The sequence below is a fragment of the Planococcus citri genome, chromosome 3, assembly GCF_950023065.1.
Source record: "Planococcus citri chromosome 3, ihPlaCitr1.1, whole genome shotgun sequence".
NCBI classification, from domain to species: Eukaryota; Metazoa; Arthropoda; class Insecta; order Hemiptera; family Pseudococcidae; genus Planococcus; species Planococcus citri.
The window spans coordinates 3306027-3330847 of NC_088679.1; the positions used below are offsets into that span (position 1 = coordinate 3306027).

Consider the following 24821-nt stretch of genomic DNA (forward strand, 5'->3'; position numbering starts at 1 on the left):
AGAAAGCTGAAATTTTGGATATCCTATTTTCGACCTGCCAAATCGATTGGAAATTGTTTTAAACCGTTTTGAGCAGTTCTGGAGCCTCTCCAGCAGATTTATGGAACTCGAAATTCCCACAAAATTTCATCAAATGGAGTTGGAAAGCTGAAATTTATTCTGCAGGTGCATTTCAAGTCGTTTTGGAACTTCCGGCGATTTTTTGAAGTCTCCAGTAGATTTTTGAAACTCGAAATTCCCACAACATTTCATCGAATGGAGTTGGAAAGTCGAAATTTACTATGCAAATAATGCCATTTGAAGCCTCCAGCAACTTTTTGAAAGTTACTGGAGTCTCCAGTAGATTTTTGAAACTCGAAATTCCCACAACATTTCATCAAATGGAGTTGGAAAGCCGAAATTTACTATGCAAATAATGTCTTTTGAAGACTCCAGTAGATTTTTGAAACTCGAAATTTCCCCAAAATTTCATCAAACTGAGATGGAAAGCCGAAATTTACTTTGAACTTCAATTTAAACACCCTCTGAAGACAAATTCAGCTGGGTTCAAGTCATTTTGGAGCCTCCAGCGACTTTTTGAAAATTACTGGTCTGCATGGTGGTTTCAAATGGTTTTGAAGCTTCCAGCTACTTTTTGGAAATTTCAATTTTCCAAAAAAAGCCATACAACCTTTCAGAAAGTCGCAGGAGGCTCCATAATGACTTGAACTCAGCTGAAGTAGTCTTCAGAGGATCTTAAAATTGGAGTGTAGAGTAAATTTCAGCTTTCCAACTCCATTTCATGACATTTTGTAAAAATTTAAAGTTTCATAAATCTACTGGAGGCTCCAGTAATTTTCAAAAAGTCACTGGAGGCTCCAAAACGACTTGAAATCCATCTGCAGTCGACTTCGTGGCGTATTGAAATTAGGTAGTTGCAGAATAAATTTCAGCTTTCCAACTCCATTTGATGAAATTTTGTGGGAATTTCAAGTTCCAAAAATCTGCTGGAGGCTCCAGAACTGCTCTAAACGGCCTGAAATAGTTTCTAATTGATTTTTCAGGTCGAAAATAGGGTATACCTCAAATTTCAGCTTTCTAGATCAATTTGGTAAGATTTTGTTTTTTTCCTCATTTTTTGGCTTTAATTTGATTTTCAAAAATTCACTAAAAATCGAAAAAGAAACTTTAGGTGTCTTTTTGGTCTTTGTCCAAATTCTCAGGAAGTAGTTTTTTGATGAAATACATAAACAAAAATAGTGTAATTTTTTTCAAAATTGCTGAAACATTTTGCTTTTTTTGTCAAAACGTCTGAAAAACGTTAATTTGTGACTTGCCTGCCGACGTTAAATAAAATCATTTTTTAAAAAAGCCTCTTTTTTGTTTCAAAGTACCTATGCCAAACATAGTCTCGCTTTTACAAAATTATATGAAAGCTTCTTTTTTTTGTCAACCTTACAAATCAAATATACCCCCTCCCCCCTTTACAGGTGTAATAATCTTGTAATTGTCAACACCCCAAAAAAATTTAATTTTCCTTCAAATAGTTTCATTTTTTATTTTCCTTTGAGACATCTTGGGGGCACTGCGTTCCACCAAAAATCACACGTCGCAAGTCATGTTGTATTTCTTGGTATTTCGACCACGTTTTGAAGGGTTGGAGGGTGGGGGGGGGGAGGGTGTTGAAAGAATGGATTAAAAAATAAGTCAATATTCGATCTCAGATCCTTCAAATTGAGAACAATTGATGTTATCTCAAATTTAAAACTTTTTTAAAATTTTAATGTCTTCATGCAGTCTTCATTGTAATTTTTTGAAATTTTTTTACGTGCATATTGTGTTCTTCAACTTCTGTACTTATCATTCAAGTTGAGATCTCATCTTTGAAGTTCAAATTCAGATTATTTCAAATACGTTTAATTGAAAGGCTGACCACAAAAATAATTTTTGAACAAAATAATAAGTGAGGAAAAAATGAGTAAAAATTTCAAATAGGTAAGGTGATAAGTTGGGCTTATTTCAAAAGTCGCAAGAAATGAAAAAAATCCTGGTAAATTTTTGAACCATCGAAATGTCTACAGCAAACTATTTTTTTTATTCTCGCCTTTTTCGGTTAAAAAAATTTCCAAACTAATTTCGAGGCGAAGACGTCTCACCGTCGTTGCGGCTTTCATCGTAGGACGGAATAGCATACGAGGTACCTAACCTACCTACCTACCCCACCGTTGGAATAAAATGCTCGAGCTCGGTGCAATTTTCAAGACATCAAATGTTAACACACGATTACCGTCGAATGGGAAACTTGGCTTGTAAAATGTTATAAAGTCTTAACTTGTAAACTTCGTTTGGTTAAACTTTTAAACGCTTCAAAATAATAGAGGTAAACCATAATACACGTTTACCTTTACCAAAACACATAAGCTCAGACGAGTACCACGAGTAGCTACATAGGTAGGTTATTCAAGTACAGTATACCATACGGCCCCGGTCGGTGGTAACGAGCTAAATTATCAAATCAACTTGCGCGAGTCTGTTTAAAAGCTCGCAACTCCGCCAATCAAAATTAATATCATACTTTCTCTGCCAAGCCATGCTAATGTACCACGAAATGCTCACTGCACCCCGATAACGAGCGCAAAATACATATTTACCCTTCTGTCTCTATCTTCATTCCTGCCTATTTTCGAGAAAAAAAACTTACCTCGTCGAGTTTTGTGTAAAAAATTTCATTTTGTAAATGAAAATCTCAATAGTTCGATATAAAAGAAATTGAGTCTCGAAAAAAAATATCGAGAAAGTTTCGCTTGAAAAAAAAAGAGAACCGTATTAATGTAAGTTTTTTTTATTTCGGGAAGTTTTCTGCCTCTTTTTTTTTTGCTCGCTGCCAGTTCCGTCAAGTGAATTTTCTAGTCGGGGAATATTTTCAAAGTTAGTTCTTCATGTGAAAGAGGCGTAGTTGTTAAAAAAAAACTGTGAAAGAGGTGAACAAATTTCATACCTTATTGTACTCGATTTTATTTTCATAGTCTGTGGGCTAATTTTTTCATTGCGTTTTAAGGAACATGAAACTACGTAATATAATACTGTTTTTAAGTAAGAAGCTGTCTTAAAAGTAAGAACGATGGTTTTAAAATTAGTTTATTTTTTTTGCCGGTTCGGATTAGGATTTGTCATTGATTGACAGACTTAATGTAAAATCCGTTTGTAAGCTTAGTTCGAGATTAATGCGTAAGAAGAAAGAGTATCCCTGGGTAAAGATGGATTGGAAAAAATTCATAGTCTGCGATTTCGCTGAAATTGAAGTATGTTAGAGATTTTGAGTTGAAATGACCCTAAAGGAATTTTCAGCCCTTCACCGAACAAAATAACTTCTAGTCGGGGAGCCCGCATAAGGATCTATTGCACCCTACCCCCGCCAATCATTTGGGAAAACTTTTTGGTCCTAAGGAACATTTCTAGCGTTATCCACAAAAAAAAGTGGTACTACTTACAAAATGGCGGCCATTTTGATTGACAGGTCAGCCGAAATCGCAGATTTTGCATTCCAACGTAGGACTTGCACGAAATTTTTGAAACCGTACAAAAGTAGCTCGAAAGATCAGGCAAAAATTTATCACCTGTCAGAATTTCAAGTGCTAAAGTGCCTTTTTCGGTTTTTGGTGAATTTTTAAAAATCAAATTTGAGCCAAAATTGAGAAAAATTAAAATTTTACCAAATTGAATTGGAAAGCTGAAAGTTGGCATAAACCCTATTTTTCACTTGCCAAATCGATTGGAAACTGTTTCAACCCGTTTTGAGCAGTTCTGGAGCCTCCAGCAGACTTTTGAAACCCGAAATTTCCCACAATTACATCAAATGGAGACGGAAAGCCGATTTGCCGCTCCCCTCCTCTTCACCTTGTGTCGAAACTATTTTCAATCGTGCATAGTGACTAGATGCGTTGATAAAAAGGTGTCATAAAATGGATGTTTACTGTTTAGTCTTTCTTTATGTATGTCTGGAGAATTGCGACGAGAATTTTTGCCCACAGCAGTAGGCGGTTTCTGCGCCAGGAGCAAAAATCGAGCTCATTAGCGCGTTAAAATTGGAGTGCAAAGTGAATTTTGGATTTCCAACTGTGTTCGGTGAAATTTTATGGAAATTTTGAGCAAGGAAAAATCTGCTGGAGGCTTCGAAACGACTTGAAATCTACCAGTAGTCGACTTCATAACGTATGAAATTAGAAATTTTGGGAAATTTCAATTTTCAAAAATCTACTGGAGGCTCCAGTAATTTTCAAAAAGTCGCTGGAGGCTCCAAATCGACTTGAAATCTATCTGCAGGCAACTTCGTAGCGTATTAAAATTAGTTTTTGAAATAAATTTCAGCTTTACAACTCTAATTTGATGGAATTTTGTGGGAATTTCGAGTTTCAAAAATCTACTGGAGGCTCCAGAACTGCTCAAAACGGGTTGAAACAGTTTCCAATCGATTTGGCATGTCGAAAATAGGGTATATCCCAAATTTCAGCCATCTTGGTCAATCTGGTAAAATTTTGATTTTTTCCCTCATTTTTGGCCTAAATTCGATTTTCAAAAATTCACCAAAAATCGAAAAACGCACTTTAGGACTTGAAATTTCGACAGGTGATAAATTTTTGCATGATCTTTCGATCTATCTTTGTAAAGTTTGAAAAATTTCGTGCAAGTCCTATGTTGGAACGCAAAATCTGCGATTTCGGATGACCTGTGAATCAAAATGGCCGCCATTTTGTGAGTAGGGCCATGTTTTTTTTTTAGGATAAGGGCAAGAAACGTTCCTTAGGACTCCCCCTTCAAGAAAAAAGCTGTTCCGGAGGACCGATGACCGGTGGGGGGGGGGGGGGGGGTGGGTGCAATTGATCCTTATGCGGGCTCCCCGACTATTCTTGAAAACCACATTTTGGGCCCATGGGCACTCCTTCCCCCATTTTTGGGGCAAAAGAAGATTGGAAATATGAGTGTAAAGTGTAGATATTATATGAATCGATACTTTCTGAATACGAATATGAAATTAAATCAATAGTTGTATCCTCCCTAAGGGATACTTTTGATGGGGGTTGGCTTGAAATTTAATTTTTCATGAAAAATGCTTTGGGTGCAACATTTTTCTTAGAGGTACGTATCTACCCAAGAATGTTCAATAAAAATTTCGAAAATCCGAGGATAGGAGCATTGGGTTGATATCATTTTTTGGAATTAATTTTTCATCGAAATGATAGTTTTCTGAAATCGTATTTTTATTCTTGTCTTGTAAAAAACGTTTTTGGAAAAGTTTACAATTTTATAGGTCAGACTAGAAGAACTCTTTCAGAGTTCGATCAAATGGAGCTAAATTCCAAAAAAATAACATTGGTGGGGAAAAAGTCTCTGGAAAAATGAAATTTGAAAGATTATTACAAAATCATCTAATCCAAGCATAAATTTTCTTTGTTTCAGGTGAGTACGAATTTTCATTCGAAGAAATAAACCTACATATTATTATACGAGTTGCGAGTAAGTAGACTACGTCATTAAATCAACATTTTTTGATAAATTATTTGAGAAACAGTACCTTTGTTCTAAAGTTTATTCATAAAATCGTGACAAGAGAACTTCATCTGAATTGAAGGAATAAAAAATTTGTAATAATTCATGGTTTTTCATAGTTTGTATATTCGTATATAGGCCTACAGGCATAAGTAATTGAATGTTTTACGAGTACTTACCAAAAATATGGCGTGTTAAGCAACGTTTTCACGCTCGGTCTGGCTGCTGTATCGCGACAAAGCATTTTAACAACCATTTCTTGCAGTTGCATTGGTATACGATGCAGATTTTTCTGAACGTTTTCATCGAGCTGCAAATCAATACAAAATTGATTCAATTTCAGTACCAAATTTTTTAATTTTTTTACATCTCTCGAATTGTTTATTTTATTCGTTTATTTGCTCAGTATAATTGTCCATTTCTCCCCATTCACTTTTTCATCTCAGTATAATCCTTCGTTAAATATTCGAAAGACATTTGGGCAACTGATTCGAACTCGTTGAAAAATTCATCACCATCGTTTCGACTTTTCATTCGTGTGTTTCAAAAAGTTGCCCGTGAAATCGCTCGCGAGTGTCGAGATTTAAAACTAAAATGTGCGCTCTACCCAACAACGTACGCGTAAAAATTACAAATTTATACGAGTATGTAACGCCTTCCTTCGTTTTTAACCCCTGTAGCCCTACCCTCGCCCGGTCACTTTCACTTTGAATACCTACCTACCTATATCTATACGAGTACACAACAATGAAAAAATCTTGCTTATAAACGTAGCACTACAGCTTTAGACTTTTTGAAACCATTTCAGAAAATGTTCGCGTATCTACCTATTCGTAGTATCCACCAAACTGCGTATCGTATTCATAATTTATACCCGCTATTAGCAAAATACCCAGCGAATACGATTCTTTTCTCGACTACTTACCTAGTTTTATGCTCAGACTACCTACGTGTAATGTATTTCGAAGAAGCATCGTAGTACCTAGTTGTTATTAAACGATTAAATTCTATTGCGACGTTATTCCTTTTCACGCCACCTCCAACCCGATGGTTTTATTTAATAAGTGCTACTTTTTTCCCTTCTTTACTCAAAGGCAGCTGAAAATATCCAGACAGGTGTGTCTAAGACAAAATTCATGCCTGAAATTTTGCTCGTAGGTATCGCGTATTACAAAATGGTCAATTTACTATTTTTTGCTGTAGAATGTAGATGCTTCTTTTTTCTTAGGTAGGTAATGAGATTTTCAAGTTTTTTTTTCCAAAGTCATTTCCTTTTATAATATCTACAAAGTGAGGGAAGATTTTGAGTTGAAAATTATTCAAAAAAATTCTCAGCTCCGGAGGTGTCTCTGTAGGGAAGAAATATGGGCCCTCAAAGAGGAGACATTTTCGAAAAAAATCGTGGTTTTTTCGCTCCTGACGCTACCCAACCTGTTTTAGGAAAAATAGTACATCCCAAATGAAAGTATTTGAAATTCTGCGTCGATCAATGTTGTTTTCATCAGAATCCAAGACCACTTTAGTCTTTAGGGTTCAACCGAGTGGTTGAAAATTTGCAAACCAGTCCGGCATATGACAATAGAAGTGATTGCACCCCCCCCCCCCCCCCGCCGATAGTCTGAGACAACTTTTTTCTTAAAGGGGACATCCTAAGGAACGGCGGCCATTTTGATTGACAGGTCAGCCGAAATCGCAGATTTTGCGTTTAAACATTGGACTTGCACGAAATTTTTCAACCTTTACAAAAGTAGATCGAAAGATCATGCAAAAATTCATCACCTGTCAAAATTTCAAGTGCTAAAGTGCGTTTTTAGATTTTTGGTGAATTTTTGAAAATCGAATTTTGGCCAAAAATGAGGGAAAAAATCAAAATTTTACCAAATTGACCAAGAAAGCTGGAATTTGGGATATCCCTATTTTCGACATGCCAAATCGATTGGAAATGGTTTCAACCCGTTTTGAGCAGTTCTGGAGCCTCCAGCGGATTTTTGAAACTCGAAATGTCCACAAAATTCCATTTAATTGGTGTTGTAAAGCTGAAATTTATTCTAAAAACTAATTTCAATACGCTACGAAGTACTGCAGGTAAATTTCAAGTCGTTTTGGAGCCACCAGCGTTTTTTTGAAAGTTCCTGAAGCCTCCAGCAGATTTTCGAAACTTTAAATTTTTACAAAATTTCATCAAATGGAGATGGAAAGCTGAAATTTACTCTACATTCCAATTTTAACACCCTCTGAAAACAATTTCTGGTAGATTTCAAGTCATTTTAGAGCCTCCAGCGACTTTTTTGAAAATTACTGGAGCCTCCAGCAGATTTTTGAAACTTTAAATTTTCACAAAATTTCATCAAATAGTTGAGATGGAAAGCTGAAATTTACTCTGCAATGTAATTTTTAGCACCCTCTGAAGACGACTTCAGGTGGGTTCAAGTCATTTTAGAGCCTCCAGTGACTTTTTGAAAGGTTGTATGACGTTTTTTTGAAAAATTGAAATTTCCTAAAAGTAGCTGGAAGCTTCAAAACCATTTGAAACCACCATGTATTCTGCGAAGTAAATTTCAGCTTGACAACTCCATTTCATAATTCAATGTTGGGGAAATTTCACGTTTTAAAAATCTACTGGAGGCTCCAGTAATTTTCAAAAAAGTCACTGGAGGCTCCAAAACGACATGAAATCCACCAGCAGTCAACTTCGTAGCGTATTGAAATTAGTTTGCAGAATGAATTTCGACTCACCATCTCAGTTTGATGAAATTTTGGGGAAATTTCAAGTTTCAAAAATCTGCTGGAGGCTTCAGTAATTTTCAAAAAAGTCGCTGGAGGCCCTAAAATGACTTGAAATTTACCTGCAGTACTTCGTAGTGTATTGAAATTAGTTTTTAGAATAAATTTCAGCTTTACAACTCCAATTTGATGGAATTTTGTGGACATTTCGAGTTTCAAAAATCTGCTGGAGGCTCCAGAACTGCTCAAAACGGGTTGAAACCGTTCCCAATCGATTTTGCATGTCGAAAACAGGGTATATCCCAAATTTCAGCCATCTTGGTCAATCTGGTAAAATTTTGATTTTTCCCCTCATTTTTGGCCAAAATTCGATTTTCAAAAATTCACCAAAAATCGAAAAACGCACTTTAGGACTTGAAATTTCGACAGGTAATGAATTTTTGCATGCTCTTTCGGTCTACCTTTGTAAAGTTTGAAAAATTTCGTGCAAGTCCTATGTTGAAACGCAAAATCTGCGATTTCGGCTGACCTGTCAATCAAAATGGCCGCCATTTTGTAAGTAAGGCCAACTTTTTTTTGGGCAAGTTTGCTTTAAAATGTTCCTTAGGATGTCCCCTTTAAAAAAAAGTTGTCTCGGAGGATCGGCGGGTGGAGGGGGGATGCAATTACTCCTATTGTCACATGCCGGACTATAGGTATATATAAATTTTTTTTTGTGGATAAATTCGTAAGTATTTTGAAAATATTTTCTTCGTATGTACATCGTCTGCATGCACCGTGTGTGACGTCGTTGAAACACCGAATTTTCCATTCGTACCTATAAAATTTATCGACCAATTGTTGCTTGCATTTTTCTTATTTCAATTTCCATCTATAGATAGGTTTCTGGAGAGATGAAAATAATAAATATAAGCATAACGATATCGACAAGAAAAGTGTAGGTAGGTATAACTTTCCATCGTGCTGAAAATCGAAATTTTATTTTTATCTTCACACGTACCACGTCTTCCTGTTTCGTCATCGTCGCGTCGTCGTCGTTGCGTCTACGCATAAATTCGAATAAAAAAACAGCTTGAAAAATTCATCGTATCATCGCTCGCGGAGTTGGCATATATTTAGGTGTTGTTTGATCAACACACAACAAACAAACAAAAATAGAACAGATTCGAAAGATCGAAGGTTAAGCAGCAAAGGCTCTTTTGAAAATTTACGAGTGATTAGACCAGTAAGTATGATCACCAACATTTTTTTACAACCGGTACCCAAAAATAATCCATCATGATCTTCCAAATTTGGGAACAGAGGCATTTCACCTATTTTCCAAGGGGACACCCTTCAGCTCACGGGAAGAGAATACAAATAGTTAGGAGGGGGAGGGGAGAAGGGAAATCGACTTTGGTGAACAACGCCATTTTCCGATTTTCATCTCTAGATTCACTTATTATATGCAATTTACAATTTTTTGATGAATATGCAAACTTATTGCGTACACATGTATTTCATCTCACGAGTATATTGTCGAATATTTTGCTGATGGGAAGAAAACGTGTTTGGAAAATTCTAGCGAAAAAGCAGCTGCATTTCTCTCATTCCATTTTTTTTATTTTTCTAAACCTCAAAAGGAGATGAAAAAAGAACGAGAGTAGTTAGTTTGTTTTGGTGATTTTATCGTGCCGGTAGCTCAGCCGCGTTCGTTTTCGTCTCACATATACGAGTAGGTATGTACCTCTATCTACCTACGAGATTTTGGCGGAAAATCGCACACGCGAACCAGATTTAGCCTCAGCCCTTTTACCATATTAAAGGTACTTATAAACGAATTACGTGCGCTGCTTGTTATACGCTTTATTGGCACGAAAGGATTGATCTTTTGTAATTCGCGCGTCTTTCTTCTTTCTCATCGTATGTAAGCACACAGATATAGATACATCACGTACCGTACCTACCTCGCACAAAGTACAAAGGGTTTGCAATGCGAGACTATACGAGTAAAACTTCGCATGAAAATATTGTATTCGTATTCGTGCCATATTTCGCGTCTTCGACGACTCTCACACTCGCATAGCCTACAGTAACAAATTCTCTTCATCCGTGGGAATCGAGCATTTTAAAAACAGATTTACGTAGGTACCATTTTCTTCGTATTTTTCTTCTTCTCGCAGCCTTGTCTCCTTGAATAGCGTATCTCTGCCTCTTACTTTATCCGATTCGTGATTTGGTTATTACCGGTCGTCGTCGTTCTGTTCGTGTTATGCGCTTCACATCGATTCAAATATGTTAGGGACAGGTAGCCTGTATGATCGCGTATGAACTCCTCTTCCATATCATACCAACATATCTATAGTATCTACACGTGGAATTCTTTCTCTCAAAGTGAATACTCTTGTTATGTATCTTCGATGCGAAAATATCAGAAAATATTCGGGCGTATGAAATTCTTTTTATTTTTAGCGCTTCTTCTTTATTCAATCTGGGCTGCAAGGTTTTTGATATGATTCACGTGTATTTGATAGACACATTTCTTTCCGGTAGACGAAGTTTTTAACTACCTATAATATACAATACGGTTTGCATCGAGCAATTTCTTCCCTTCGTCCCCTCCTCGCCAGAAAGTTGAGAAAATCTCAAATTTTCCTCTGATTTTACGAAGTTTTCAGTTATAGTACGGCATATGACAATAGGAGTAATTGCACCCCCCCCCCGCCGATCATCCGGGACAACTTTTTTCTTAAATGGGACATCCTAAGGAACATTTTAAAGCAAAGTTTCCAAAAAAAAGTTGGCCTTACTTACAAAATGGCGGCCATTTTGATTGACAGGTCAGCCGAAATCGCAGATTTTGCGTTTTAACATAGGACTTGCACGAACTTTTTCAAACTTTACAAAAGTAGATCGAAAGATCATGCAAAAATTTATCACCTGTCAAAATTTCAAGTGCTAAAGTGCGTTTTTCGATTTTTGGTGAATTATTGAAAATCGAATTTAGGCCAAAAATGAGGGGAAAAATCAAAATTTTACCAAATTGACCGAGAAAGCTGAAATTTTGGATATACCCTATTTTCGACATGCCAAATCGATTGGAAACGGTTTCAACCCGTTTTGAGCAGTTCTGGAGCTTCCAGCAGATTTTTGAAACTCGAAATTCTCACAAAATTCCATCAAATTGGAGTTGTAAAGCTAAAATTTATTCTAAAAACTAATTTCAATACGCTACGAAGTACTGCAGGTGAATTTCAAGTCGTTTCGGATCCTCCAGCGACTTTTTTGAAAATTACTGAAGCCTCCAGCAGATTTTTGAAACTTTAAATTTTCACAAAATTTCATCAAATGGAGATGGAAATCTGAAATTTACTCTACACTTCAATTTTAACACCCTCTGAAGACGACTTCAGGTGGGTTCAAGTCATTTTAGAGCCTCCAGCGACTTTTTTGAAAATTACTGGAGCCTCCAGTAGATTTTCGAAACTTGAAATTTCCCCAACATCAATTTATCAAATGGAGTTGGCAAGCTGAAATTTACTTCGCAGACTGCATGGTAGTTTCAAATGGTTTTGAAGCTTGCAGCTACTTTTAGGAAATTTCAATTTTCCAACAAAACGTCATACAACCTTTCAAAAAGGTGCTGGAGGCTCCAAAACGACTTGAAATTTACCAGCAGTCAACTTCGTAGCGTATTGAAATTAGTTTGCAAAATGAATTTCGACTCTCCATCTTAGTTTGATGATATTTTGGGGAAATTTCAAGTTTCTAAAATCTACTGGAGGCTCCAGTAATTTTCAAAAAAAGTCGCTGGAGGCCCTATAATTACTTGTACCCACCTGAAGTCGTCTTCAGAGGGTGTTAAAATTGGATTGTAGAGTGAATTTCAGCTTTCCATCTCCATTTGATGAAATTTTGTGAAAATTTTAAGTTTCAAAAATCTGCTGGAGGCTTCAGAAATTTTCAAAAAGTCGCTGGAGGATCCGAAACGACTTGAAATTCACCTGCAGTACTTCGTAGCGTATTGAAATTAGTTTTTAGAATAAATTTTAGCTTTACAACTCCAATTTGATGGAATTTTGTGGGAATTTCGAGTTTCAAAAATCTGCTGGAAGCTCCAGAACTGCTCAAAACGGGTTGAAACTGTTTTCAATCGATTTGGCATGTCGAAAATATGGTATATCCCAAATTTCGGCTTTCTCGGTCAATTTGGTAAAATTTTGATTTTTTCACTCATTTTTGGCCTAAATTCGATTTTCAAAAATTCACCAAAAATCGAAAAACGCACTTTAGCACTTGAAATTTTGACAGGTGATAAATTTTTGCATGATCTTTCGATCTACTTTTGTAAAGTTTGAAAAAGTTCGTGCAAGTCCTATGTTAAAACGCAAAATCTGCGATTTCGGCTGACCTGTCAATCAAAATGGCCGCCATTTTGTAAGTAAGGCCAACTTTTTTTTTGGCAACTTTCCTTTAAAATGTTCCTTACGATGTCCCCTTTAAGAAAAAAGTTGTCCCGGAGGATCGGCGGGGGGGGGGGGTGCAATTACTCCTATTGTCATGTGCCGGACTATTACCAGGGTGTCTAACAGGTACTGCAGGTACTGCAAGTACTGTAAAAGTACTGCATTGAAGTCCTCGGGACTGCAAGTACTGTAAAGTACTGCATTTTGCCTGAAAAGTACTGTATTTTTTCTCAAAATCATTGATTTAAAATTTTTTTGAAAACCTCAAAGTTAATTAAATTGGTGAAAATTTAAAAAATAAAAAATGCTCATTTTGTACCTCAAAAGATCAAATTTTAATTTGTTTCGATTGAAATACTTATAATTTCATCATCAAATTCCAACTGGTTCAAAAATATAATTTTTTCTTGGGGGGGGGGGGTCGGTGTAAGCTGGATAAAAAAATATAAGGTAATGCAAAAAGTACTGTAAAAGTACTGCATTTCTTCGGAGAGATTTTGTTAGACACCCTGATTACCCTACATAGGGTGCGAGGACTGATGATATTTTTGGAATTTAGAAATGATACTGATTCAACTGCGTAGACATACAAAAAAAGGAAAAAATGTCGCATTTCAGAGATATTAAAAAGCAGACGACGTTTTTAATTGTTTCGATACGAATGCATGTACATATAAATGTAAATTCGTATCATACACGTCGTACCTAATTGTATTATTTGTACGATCATATACGAGCTTCTGGCGTAATACTCGACAACTCGCTAATTCATTATTAACATAGAACTATTTCGCAGCTCGGAAAGTCATAATCGACGATGGTAAATTGGAAAATTAATCGGAGACACGAAGGTTCAGGTTGACGCGACGCGACGTGACGTGTGTGGTACCTACTCGTACGTACGTACGATACGAGAAGTACGAACGAGAGAGTACGACCGACGAATGACAAATAATCACAGTCGTGGTTTCATAATCGACTAGTAAAATAGGTTGTGTAGGTATAGAGGAGTCTACGACGATAGAGAGCTACGTGTTCGTACACGTAATGGTAATGCCCTTCGGTAATTACCTCTATTGACTTTAATATTATTGCAGTACTTCGTTTACTACAAACAGGGTAAAATGAGCGAGCACAGAATTACCGATTCGTTTTCGTATTCACCTGCCCGCGTTTGCTCCTTCCCTTCTCCTCCACCACCACCACCACCGCCAAAGCCACGCAACACGCGCCACTCGATGGTAGAAAATACGAGTACACGGTAAGCGGATGACCACCTCGAGGGATATGCTTATATTTTGTTGTAGATACTCGTTGTATTCGTTACGAATTTAATTATACCTCGAGTAAAAGACGAGAATGATTTTTTTTTCGTCTGCGATGAGACGATTTAATGAGATATCCACAGCGATGGATGGCGTGTCATTGTATGAGAATGTCGAATGCACCCTCATCCCCTTCCTCTTACCCCTGAGTCGAATTTACCCGTGCTATAGTCTAGCCTAGCCAATAATAGATAGGTAGCTAGGTGGAGGGGGGCGTAACTAAGATTCAACTTTCAACTTTTGAAAACTTTATTGTACGTTTTCGAATCAAATTCAAAATGCTCTTTTAAATTGTGAAGTCAGTTCTGATCCAAGTTTCTTAGTGGCAAAGGCAAAATGAAACGCCTCGAAAATGCAGTAGGTACTTTGAGAAATCGCGCCAACAAAAACAGCCCCACTCCGTTCCAGGAGGTGGCTGGTGGCGAACTAATGGTATTTTTGTGAGTTGTCGGATGGGTAGATTATGTGAAATAAATTTGAACAAAATGTAAAGACAGAGAGGCCGAAAATCGCATTTTTTGGTCGAATTGACGTGGAATGACCCTGGTGGATTATTCGATATCTATGTGCATTGTACTGCACGGTCTACTCCGATGCTAACTGTAGGTACTACAATGTTTACTGGGGTAAAAAAAAAAATCACACCGTACTCTCCTTGTTTTTTCTACTCCCGCCTCATTTAGTTAGTCGTCATTTTCACATCGTTCTCGTGGCAATTTCATAAATCCAAATTTATAAGCCGAATAAAATTAGATGAAATGAGCTCCCCGTGGTACGGTATTGCCGAACCGAATGCTGTTTGCTGCGTTAAAATGAAATTACGCCTTTCATTGCTGGTCTTGAACTCTGCTGGGTATGTTTGCTTCTGCGTGTGTAGTATACTCGTATTTTTACGTTCAACGTAGACGCGACGAGGTGGTCATTTATCTCTTTCTTTTTCAAACTGGACCTTGAAGACGGCTTGAAAAAATTGTGACCGAACGTTAAAACAGGGTGGTGAAAAACGTGAGTCTAAACCGCTCAATAGAACTCTAAAAGTGGTATTGGATTCTGCCGGAAATAACATAGATCAACGCAGAATCTCAAATATTTTCTTTTGGGACTGGGCCATTTTTCCCAAAACAGGTTGAGTAGTGACAGGAGCGAAAAAGCCACAATTTTTTCGAAAATTACTCCTCTTTGAGGGCCAAATTATCCCCTACAGAGGCATCTCGGAGCTAAACAATTTTCTGAGTACCTACCTTTCAGCTCAAAATGAAAGTCTCTGCTGGATTTGATCTAAACCCGCCGAATTTTTTTTAGCGGTCCATTCTACAAGTTTTTTTTTTTTTTTTTCAAAAAACAGAGAATTCAAAAATCTCCAGATTGATTCAAAACCATCGCTAATCAACTCAGGGAGTCGAAAATATATCACAAACAAAATTTTACCTGTCTAGGTCAGTTGGATAAAATTTTTATTTTACTAATTTTTGGGTCTTTGAATTTTTAAAAATTCCCCCAAATAATAGAGGCCATTTTGATTCATGGGTCAGCCGAAATCGCAGATTTTGCGTTTCAATATATGTATAGGACCTGCACGAAATTTTTTAAACCGTACAAAAGTAGCTCGAAAGATCAGGCAAAAATTTATCACGTGTCAAAATTTCAAGTGCTAAAGTGCCTTTTTCGATTTTTGGCGAATATTTGAAAATCAAATTTAGGCCAAAAATGAGGGAAAAATCAAAATTTTACCAGATCGACCAAGAAAGCTGAAATTTGGGATATACCCTATTTTGGACATGCGAAATCGATTGTAAACTGTTTCAAACCGTTTTGAGCAGTTCTGGAGCCTCCAGCAGATTTCTGAAACTGGAAATTGCCACAAAATTTCATCAAATGGAGTTGGAAATCCGACATTTATTCTGCAAACTAATTTCAATACGCTAGGAAGTCGACTGCAGGTGGATTTCAAGTCGTTTTGGAGCCTCCAGCAACTTTTTGAAAATTATTGGAGCCTTCAGTGGATTTTTGAAAATTGAAATTTCCCAAAATTTCAACAAATGGAGATTAAAAACAGAAATTCATTCTGCTAACTAATTTCAATAAGCTACGAAGTCGACTTCTGGTAGATTTCAAGTCGTTTCGAAGCTTCCAGCAGATTTTTCCTTGCTCAAAATTTCCATAAAACTTCACCGAACACATTTGGAAATCCAAAATTCACTCTGCACTCCAATTTCAACGCGCTAATGAGCTCGATTTTTTTGCTCCTGGCGCAGAACCCGCCTACTGCTGTGGGCAAAAATTCTCGTCGCAATTTTCCAGACGTACATAAAGAAAGAGTAAACATCCATTTTATGATACCTTTTTAGCAACGCATCTAGTCACTATGCACGAGTGAAAATAGTTTCGTCTAAAGGTGAAGGGGAGGGGGTGGCAAAAAGATTTCAACCTCGAAATTATGCATTGAAGATTATTTTTTCAAGTATAGTTTAGAGAAAATGAACGATCCTTTTCCTTTCCTCCTCGTTCCAAGGCATTAAGAGTTGATTCTGCTCCTGGCGCAGAAACCGCCCATTGCTCTGGGCAAAAATTCTCATCGAAATTCTTCAAACATGACAAGTTTTTTTTCAGAAATTTCAGTTTAAAACAAGAACACGTAGGCATGTTTTTATAGATGACTTTTCTCCAATTCTAGCTAAAAAACGAGACTTTTTCAAATTTCTGATAAATATCATAACTTCTTTGAAATCCTGAAAAAAACAGAACTTTTTTGAATTACTGACAAAAACGGCCGTTACTTTTTTAAACTTCTGGCAAAAAAATCAAGACTTTTAGATTCTTTCGCTTATAAAGCAAGATTTTCTCGGATTTATGACAAAAATTGGGATTTAAAAAAATTTTTCTCTCAACTAGAATCAGTAAAAAAAATTTCTGACTATTTTTTATGAGGAACTTTTCGTACGCGAGCACCTAATGATCACTTATTCCCTCATCAAAAATGAACAATCTAATCTATTTCGCGTCACCTCCAAAATATTACGCGAATCTAACCTGCTTATCTAGGCCAAGTTTCACTATATTTTTTTAATATAGTATTTTCGTAGTCGGCATAGTAATTTCTCAAACAGCCCGGAGCTTTAATTGGACTTGGAAGTACAGCGCGACGTGGCTGCGAAAATAAAACTAAATAAAACTGCGCTCGCGAGTCGACGAAATGAGAAGCCGAGAAAACTCTTTTAAGCGCATTATAATGTTCGTGTTTGCCTTTAAAATCCAATCTACTGCAGTACCTTACCCACTGTATATACAATATAAGATGACGATGATAGAGAAGAGAAAAAAATAAGACAAGAAGTAAAAGCCGAAACACCCCGGCACGAAAATATCGTTTTCATTATACATGCTACGAAAGTATAAGTTTTCCGCCCTCCGTGCATGCTACGAAAATGCTCTATGTTTACCCGGCCCGAAAATGAACATCTTTTAACTTTTAAAGCGCTCTGGAGGCGGAAAAAAGCATTTTACGGAAATATAAAGTCGAGGAAAATTGTAGAGAATTAAATTTCCAATCGACATAATGTCTTTAGTTTTTTTCTATGAGGCTTAGTATTCGATATATTTACCATGCAAAAAAGGGGTCATACTCATCACTTCAACCAAAAACGGGCGTAAAACTTATTTTCGTAGCATGAATAATGAAAAATATGTTACAATGCAAGAAGCGACGTGAAGAATGTTTGGTCTCGTGCTTTAACTCCCCTCGCCTTCGGCTCGGCGAGTCAAATTGCACTTGACCAAACATACTTCACTTTCGCTCCTTGTATTGTAATATACTATTGCGTATAAAAATGAACAACCAGACGACGACTCTTCACCTTGTTGCGTATACAATTTGAAATTTAATTCGATGACGACGACGACGACAACGAAGAAGAATTTTCATCAATGATGCAGCTCCTCTTCTCTTACTCCTACTCTCACTAATGTCCGTATAATCTCTCTCTTAAATAACAATAGCAAACTCTCTCGCGTACCTCTCGTCAATTCGTCGACTAAAAAATCACCTACAATGTATCAAGAGCTGTCTCTCTTCCTCGTATTATTGCTGTTTTGAAAGATATGAAGGCGAGAAGGAGCTAGTGAAAAAAAAACAAGAAATAATGAAAAAGAATTCGAAGATTTGTAGATACCTACGAAAGAAGGAAAAAAAATTCAACGCGTTGGATGGATGTACACTCGCGTATCTGTATGCTCGTATTTTGGTACTCAGACACGATTTCGAGTATCATCGTCGTTTTAGAATGCGTGTTAATGGTACGCGAAAAGGCCTATAATTATCATAAACGACAAAGGTTACTCACTACTCAAGCCGGATTAAATGTACCGTGAATGTATATAGGGCTCTAACTGTAGCCCCCATTATTTAGTCGTCAAATGTCACGTTAATCATTCGACACGATTCGATTCGCCCTTTTATTCTCTAGAATACCTACGTAGAAAAGCTCGTAAGAAAAAATAAATAAATAAAACGTACCTACCTACGAAAAGGATACCAAACAGTGCCGAATTTTCGCAAATTGTAGGTACCTATCGATGAGTCTAACATTGTTAGAAATTTGAGAATTTTTTTTTTTTGACTTAAAATGTGACTTATTTTTGTTTTCCATCGAGGGGGGGGGGGAGGATCATGCAAGAACCGTTTTTCGCCACAAAATTGAATCAATAGATATTATTATGAAACTTATAGTCTGTATCAAAGTCCATTACTTAGTTCATTTCAAACTAGGTTTAAAAAAAAAGATAAGTAAGTACCTATTAACGAAATAATAAATAATGATCTTTATATGTACGCGGTCTCAGTTACCTACAACGCGCTTAATTTTATTCGTACCTAAACGAGAACATCGTTAGACAAAAGTTAATCAAAATATTTCACCAAATTCGAGTACCAGTATACAAATGTCCGGTCTGTCAAAACAACAAAACCGCATTGGCTATTGTTGATGTAACCTCGTTTAGCCCTTTTCAGTGGAAACTGGAAAACGATGAGCCTTCAGGCAATTTTCAAGTGAGTCGTTTATAGCAGGGGTAGCTGTATCTAGTGAGCATTATTCGCGAAAACCCTCGAAAGTCATTTTTCACCTACTCGTGCATAATAAATCGTTATAAGTATTGCGGCCAAATCGTTCAGAGGGCTTGCTTAAAATTTTACGTATTGAGAAAACCGTTAGGAATGTCCTGAAACTTCTGACAATTACGTCGAAAAGGATTGAAATATTGTTAAAATTACCTAACTTGTTGGAAAAATTGATGTTATTTTACGAAAATTATTCACAATATGGGGCAAAAGTTGAACTGCTTGTTCACATTTATCATAAATCTTTTAAAACTCGTAAAATTGACTCGATGTTTTGATCGTTCGAAAATTCAACCTGACGAGAGGTTTTTTGAGTCAAGCTGGTACCTTCCAATTTGAACGAAACTGTATAGATACTATTTGCCCTCTCTATCGTTTTAGTTACCATATCTCCTCATATATGTACATTTTTACCTGTTCTTGTATCAGTCCACTTTTAACCGAATATGTATCTTAACGTGCAAAACAAGCAAGTATTTGAATGATTCCGAAATCACTGAGGTACACCTGGGATAATGTACTCCGATAATGTGACAAATTTCGTTGGTGTGAAAAACAACCTTGAGATAATTATTCCCAAACTCGTCATTGAATGGAAATTTATTTCCCCTAGAACGCCACACCAAGGTGGAGTGTGGGAAGCTGCCATCAAAGCTGGAAAGAAACATCTACTAGCTGAGACAAAAGGAGCTGTTCAAACCGAAGAAGAATTTAGAACAGTTCTCACCACCCTTGAGGCCATCCTCAACTCCCAACCTTTATACTCCTCTAGCAATTTGACTGATGTTGAGGAAATCGATGTCCTCACACCATCTCATTTCCTAATTGGCTCAAGCTTGCTTGAAAAAGACGTTCCTAGCCCTTTTGACATTACATCGGGTGAAAGATTGATGCTTTAATGTCAGATTATCGAGACTTTCTGGTATAATCTGAAATCGAGTCATCTTGCCAAACTTCAGACTCACTCAAAATGGAAAAAATCCGAGCCTGATCGGTGATATTGTCATCTTGAAAGAGAATTCATCGCCATGTTCATAGCCACTTGGAAGAATCGTCAATGGCAAACCAGATGCCAAAGGTCACTTACTTATGAAAAGTCAGTGTGAAAGCCAAAGGATCAATTTTCCAACCAGGTGTCCAGCAAGAACTGGTAAAGCTTCCAGTTGAATCGAATATTTTTGGAGAATAACCTTCGAATGGTCGCAAAATTGTTTTGAATGTAAATTTTGAATAATATAAATAATTGTTTTTTCCCTCAATGTAAAATATTGAATTTTATTCACTCCTTAATTGTAAAATTTTTGTTTTTATTACCCGCTCAATGTAAATAATCTTGCGTATTTGTATATTTTTTCTCGATGTAAATAGCTTAGTTTAATTACTACTCGATGTAAGTGAGCGCTAACATCAGGATTGGAACTGAGTACTCGGAGAATGGATGTGGAATAAAGAGAGGTGTGAGGCAAGGATGCCCCCTCTCACCCAGGTTGTTCAACGTGTAAGCAGAAGAAATCACGAGGGAAGCTCGAATCAAACAAATGGGCTTCAAGATCAATGTCAAGAGAATAAATGAAATTAGCTATGCAGATGACAAAGTGATCATTGCTGGGACAGAAGCGCAGATGCAGAAGATGATCGACCAAATCAACAGCGCAGGATTGAAATATGGAATGAAAATAAACGCAGGCAAGACCAAGGTGATGAGATTTACAAAAGGAGAGGATAAAGAGGTCAAAATCAACATTGGACCACAAGAAATTGAAAATGTAAAGCAATTCAGATACCTTGGAGCGCTGATAAACAACAATGGTAGAGATCATAAAGAAATTAAATCATGGATTGGAATGGCAAAGACCGCTTTCAACAACCTTGCCAATGTGTTGGGGAATCGAAGGATGAGTATAGATCAGAGAATAGATCAGAGAAAAAGAATTATGCGATGCTACGTATGGACTGTTCTGAAGTTTTCCTGCGAAACATGGACCATGAGTGCAGAATGCGAGAAGAACGTATCCGCTTTTGAGATTTGGTGCTATTGAAGGCTACTACGGATCTCATGGAAGGACTTCATTACCAACAAGGAAGTATTAGCAAGAATTGGAGAGGAGCGGAAAGTCGTAGTTGAAGATATCAAAAACAGAAAGCTAAAGTATTTAGCTCATAAAATATGAGAAAACGGTATTTTCATGCTAGCGATACAGGGGAAAATCCAAGGAAGATCGACGAGAGGGAGGAAACGATCGGAACTGTTAACAACAAACTCACGTGCCAACTCTCCCTGTTAGACCCTGAAAGAAACGATCAGATACGCTAGATACCAGCTAATATTGATGGACATATAACGCTATCTCCTGTAAAGGAACGCGACTACAACTAGGACAACGACAACGAAGTTATATTTATTTTATTCCTTAAGACCCTCAGTCTTCCTGGAGGAGCTTTGTATAGATACTATTTGCACTCTCTATCATTTTAGTTACCATATCTTCTCGTATGTACATTTTTACCTGTTCTTGTATCAGTCCACTTTTAACCGAATTATGTATCTTAACGTGTAAAACAAGCAAGTATGCTTGTATGAGTTTTTTACTTCTCTTTATGCGGTATTCTCGCAAAACAGAAATCAAGTTTGACCAAAAGGGAATGTCTTAAGAAAAGCGCAACAAAATTTCAGGAAATTTATTATTGAATTTTTGAAAATTTTAAAAATTGGTTGCAAGAGTGTTTTTTGAACTCTTTTACAAATACATTTTCTCGAAGTGAAAAAATGTAAATAATATTCCTTTCAATTCAATTCCACATCGACAAATTTTAGACTTACAGAATAAAATACTCTTTTGATCGATATCTTCAGCCAAAACGTGATAATAACAGCATTTTTATCAAACCCGTGTAAAAAATAAGACGCTCGAGCCAAACCACCATAACTTTAAAATCGAGACGTTTTATCACATAAAATTGATACACTTTGGCTCAATTTTGGCAAAGACGCCCAATCAGGCTTATATAAGATGAAAAATTATTCCATCCTTCGCAAACCACCTACCACACAACACAAATTTACAGAAGACACACCATAATTTTCATCCTTCTTAGTTCTTCCCTTATACATATTTTTAGGTAAAAAATTTCCACTCATTAACCCTTAATTTCTCAATCAAGATGATATTTTTATAGGCGTATAAAACGCACTCGATAAAAAAGTATACCTTTATTAGATGAAAAACTTGACGAAAGTTTGCCGCCTGAAGCGCGTTTTCGATTTGAAAATTTAATTAATTTGTCGGCTCGCTACTCTACATTTCAAATTTAAACCTTAATCCGTCAAATTCAACTCGACTCGACTCGACCGACCTTTTTCCAGCCATCTAGCCGCTGAAAAAAGGTACACTTGACTTTCCTTTTATCGTTCGATTGACTTACCATCAGTAGGGTAACGTACGAGAAAGAAAATAGGGAAAAAATCAACTCACCATGTCTAATTGCTTTTGATAGCTTGAATTACTATGATTAGCTTGTAAAATGGGTCGGCCTTTGTTAAATATTGTAAATATTAACAATCCTAATGAAAACATATCGCTGTATGTTCCGCAGTATCCGTTCATTTGCACCTCTGGCGCTGAAACATATAAAAACGATACGTATAAAAGCGTTACGTTATGTACGTTAAAATTTAACTCATTGTACACATACACAACAATATGAATTCTATGCAAGTAAACATACTACATACAATATAAATACGTAAAACTACCTATCCATCTATCTATGTACTATACGAGTAGTTATTGCTCAAATATAATATAGTATAGGTGCTATGCTTGGTTTGGTATAGATCGTATATTAGGTATAAAAACGTTATAGGCAGCTAGGTGCTTGGTATAGTATAAGTACTCGTACGTATATATAGGCAGGTACTAAAAAGATTGGAAATTTTCGCAGCCATCGTAATAAGTATACGTCTAAAACCAAAATACGACAACAACTTTTACATTGTATAAAATTACTCCATTAAAATAATGTCAGTCTTGTTGCCAACTGACACGTGAACAATGCCACTTCGTAAATGAAACAACCGCTTTCAAGACCATTTGTGTACTTATAAACTTGCCAGCCACAACAACTAATTTCATTCTGGTGCATGTGTTCATGTACCTATCTACCAGTACCTATACCTTACCTACCTAACCTACTCAGCAATCTGCCAACTGAATTTATGCATCGAGTTACAGTCAATGTGTCTGTACAACCTGCTTCGAAATTTTTACCGTTTGTATCATTTATTATGATATAGAAAGCAATTTTGTAGCATCGGAGGCTTAGTCCGAGCATATAGAAAGGGAATGGGGAGGGGGTTGATATTTGGAGAAAGGTGTGACTTTTTTCAATTTTCTATTTTGATACACCCATAGGTGGTAGGTTAGAAAACACTCACGCATTTAGCGTAAGAAGACCGACTTTTCTTCAAATAAAAATCTTTTGCGAACGAATTGATTCACTTTTTTTGAAACATTTGAACGACAATTGATCTGAAACAATTGAATCGAATCATTTATGAACGATTGGCGATTAAATAAATTGATTGATTTCGTTTGGTGAATCATTCGCAAACAAATCAATTAATTTACGAGTGATTCGATTTTTGTGAAACTCTTGCATAGGAATTGATCTGTTTTCAAGCGAAGTGAATCGAATAGAATCGAATCATTCACAACCGATTGGCGATTAAACAAACTGATTGATTTCTAGATGAATCATTCGCGAACGAGTTGATGAATACTTACCGAATCATTCGAGAACAAATTGATTCGCATTAGTGACTCGTTCGCGAACGAATCGATTCATTTACGCAATTTTTAATCAATCATTCGCGAACTAATTGATTTGTATAAGCGAATCGTTCACGAACGAATTGATTCATTTGCTCAATTTTTGTGAATCATTCACAAACAAATTGGTTCATCGAAATATTTTTTGTGAATCATTCGTGAACAAATTGGTTGATGTAAGTGACTCGTTCGCAAACGAATCGATTCGCGTAAGTGACTCGTTCGTGAACGAATCGATTCATTCACTCAATGTTTGATAAATCTTTCGCAAACGAATCGATTCGTATAAGTGACTCGTTCACGAACGAATCTATTCATTTAATCAATTTTTGGTGAATCATTCACAAACGAATTGAATAATTTTTTATGAATTATTCGCGAACAAAATGGTTTTTATTAGGGACTCGTTCGCGAACGAATGGATTCATTTACTCAATTTTTGATGAATCATTCACGAACGAATTGAATTATTTTTTTGTGAATCATTCGCGAACGAATCGATTCATTTGCTCAATTTTTGGTGAATCATTCACGAACGAATTGAATAATTTTTTGTGAATCATTCGCAAACAAAATGGTTTTTATAAATGACTCGTTCGCGAACAAATCGATTCATTTGCTCAATTTTTTGTGAATCATTCACGAACGAATTAAATAATTTTCAGTGAATCATTCACAAATAAAATGGTTCATATAAGTGATAGCTACAACTTTGGAAACAGTCCGTTCTAATCAATAGTTGAGTTTCAAACAAATTCCAAAGTTGTAGCTGTCTAATCGCATTTTTGTACCATTTTTAAAAAACTTATCAAAGTTTTAGGACTCCTAAAAATACTTTATAAACCCTATGAATTTT

At 36.4% G+C, this 24821-nt stretch overlaps 1 protein-coding gene and 1 long non-coding RNA gene across 7 annotated transcripts in view; one reads left to right on the forward strand and one right to left on the reverse strand.

Moving 5' to 3' along the window:
- The window catches only part of LOC135840889 (uncharacterized), a 402381-nt gene that overhangs the window by 41547 nt on the left and 336013 nt on the right, over nucleotides 1-24821 (forward strand). The window lies entirely within an intron of this gene.
- bma (SCY1-like protein bma) overlaps nucleotides 1-24821 on the reverse strand; it is a 390878-nt gene that overhangs the window by 37601 nt on the left and 328456 nt on the right. For all 6 annotated transcript variants that reach the window (XM_065357627.1, XM_065357630.1, XM_065357629.1 and 3 more), the window contains exons 7-8: nucleotides 22610-22755; nucleotides 5706-5836 (exon numbers count right to left, since the gene is read on the reverse strand). In XM_065357627.1, the coding sequence (XP_065213699.1) occupies nucleotides 5706-5836; nucleotides 22610-22755 (277 nt within the window). The remainder of the gene's footprint in view (nucleotides 1-5705; nucleotides 5837-22609; nucleotides 22756-24821) is intronic.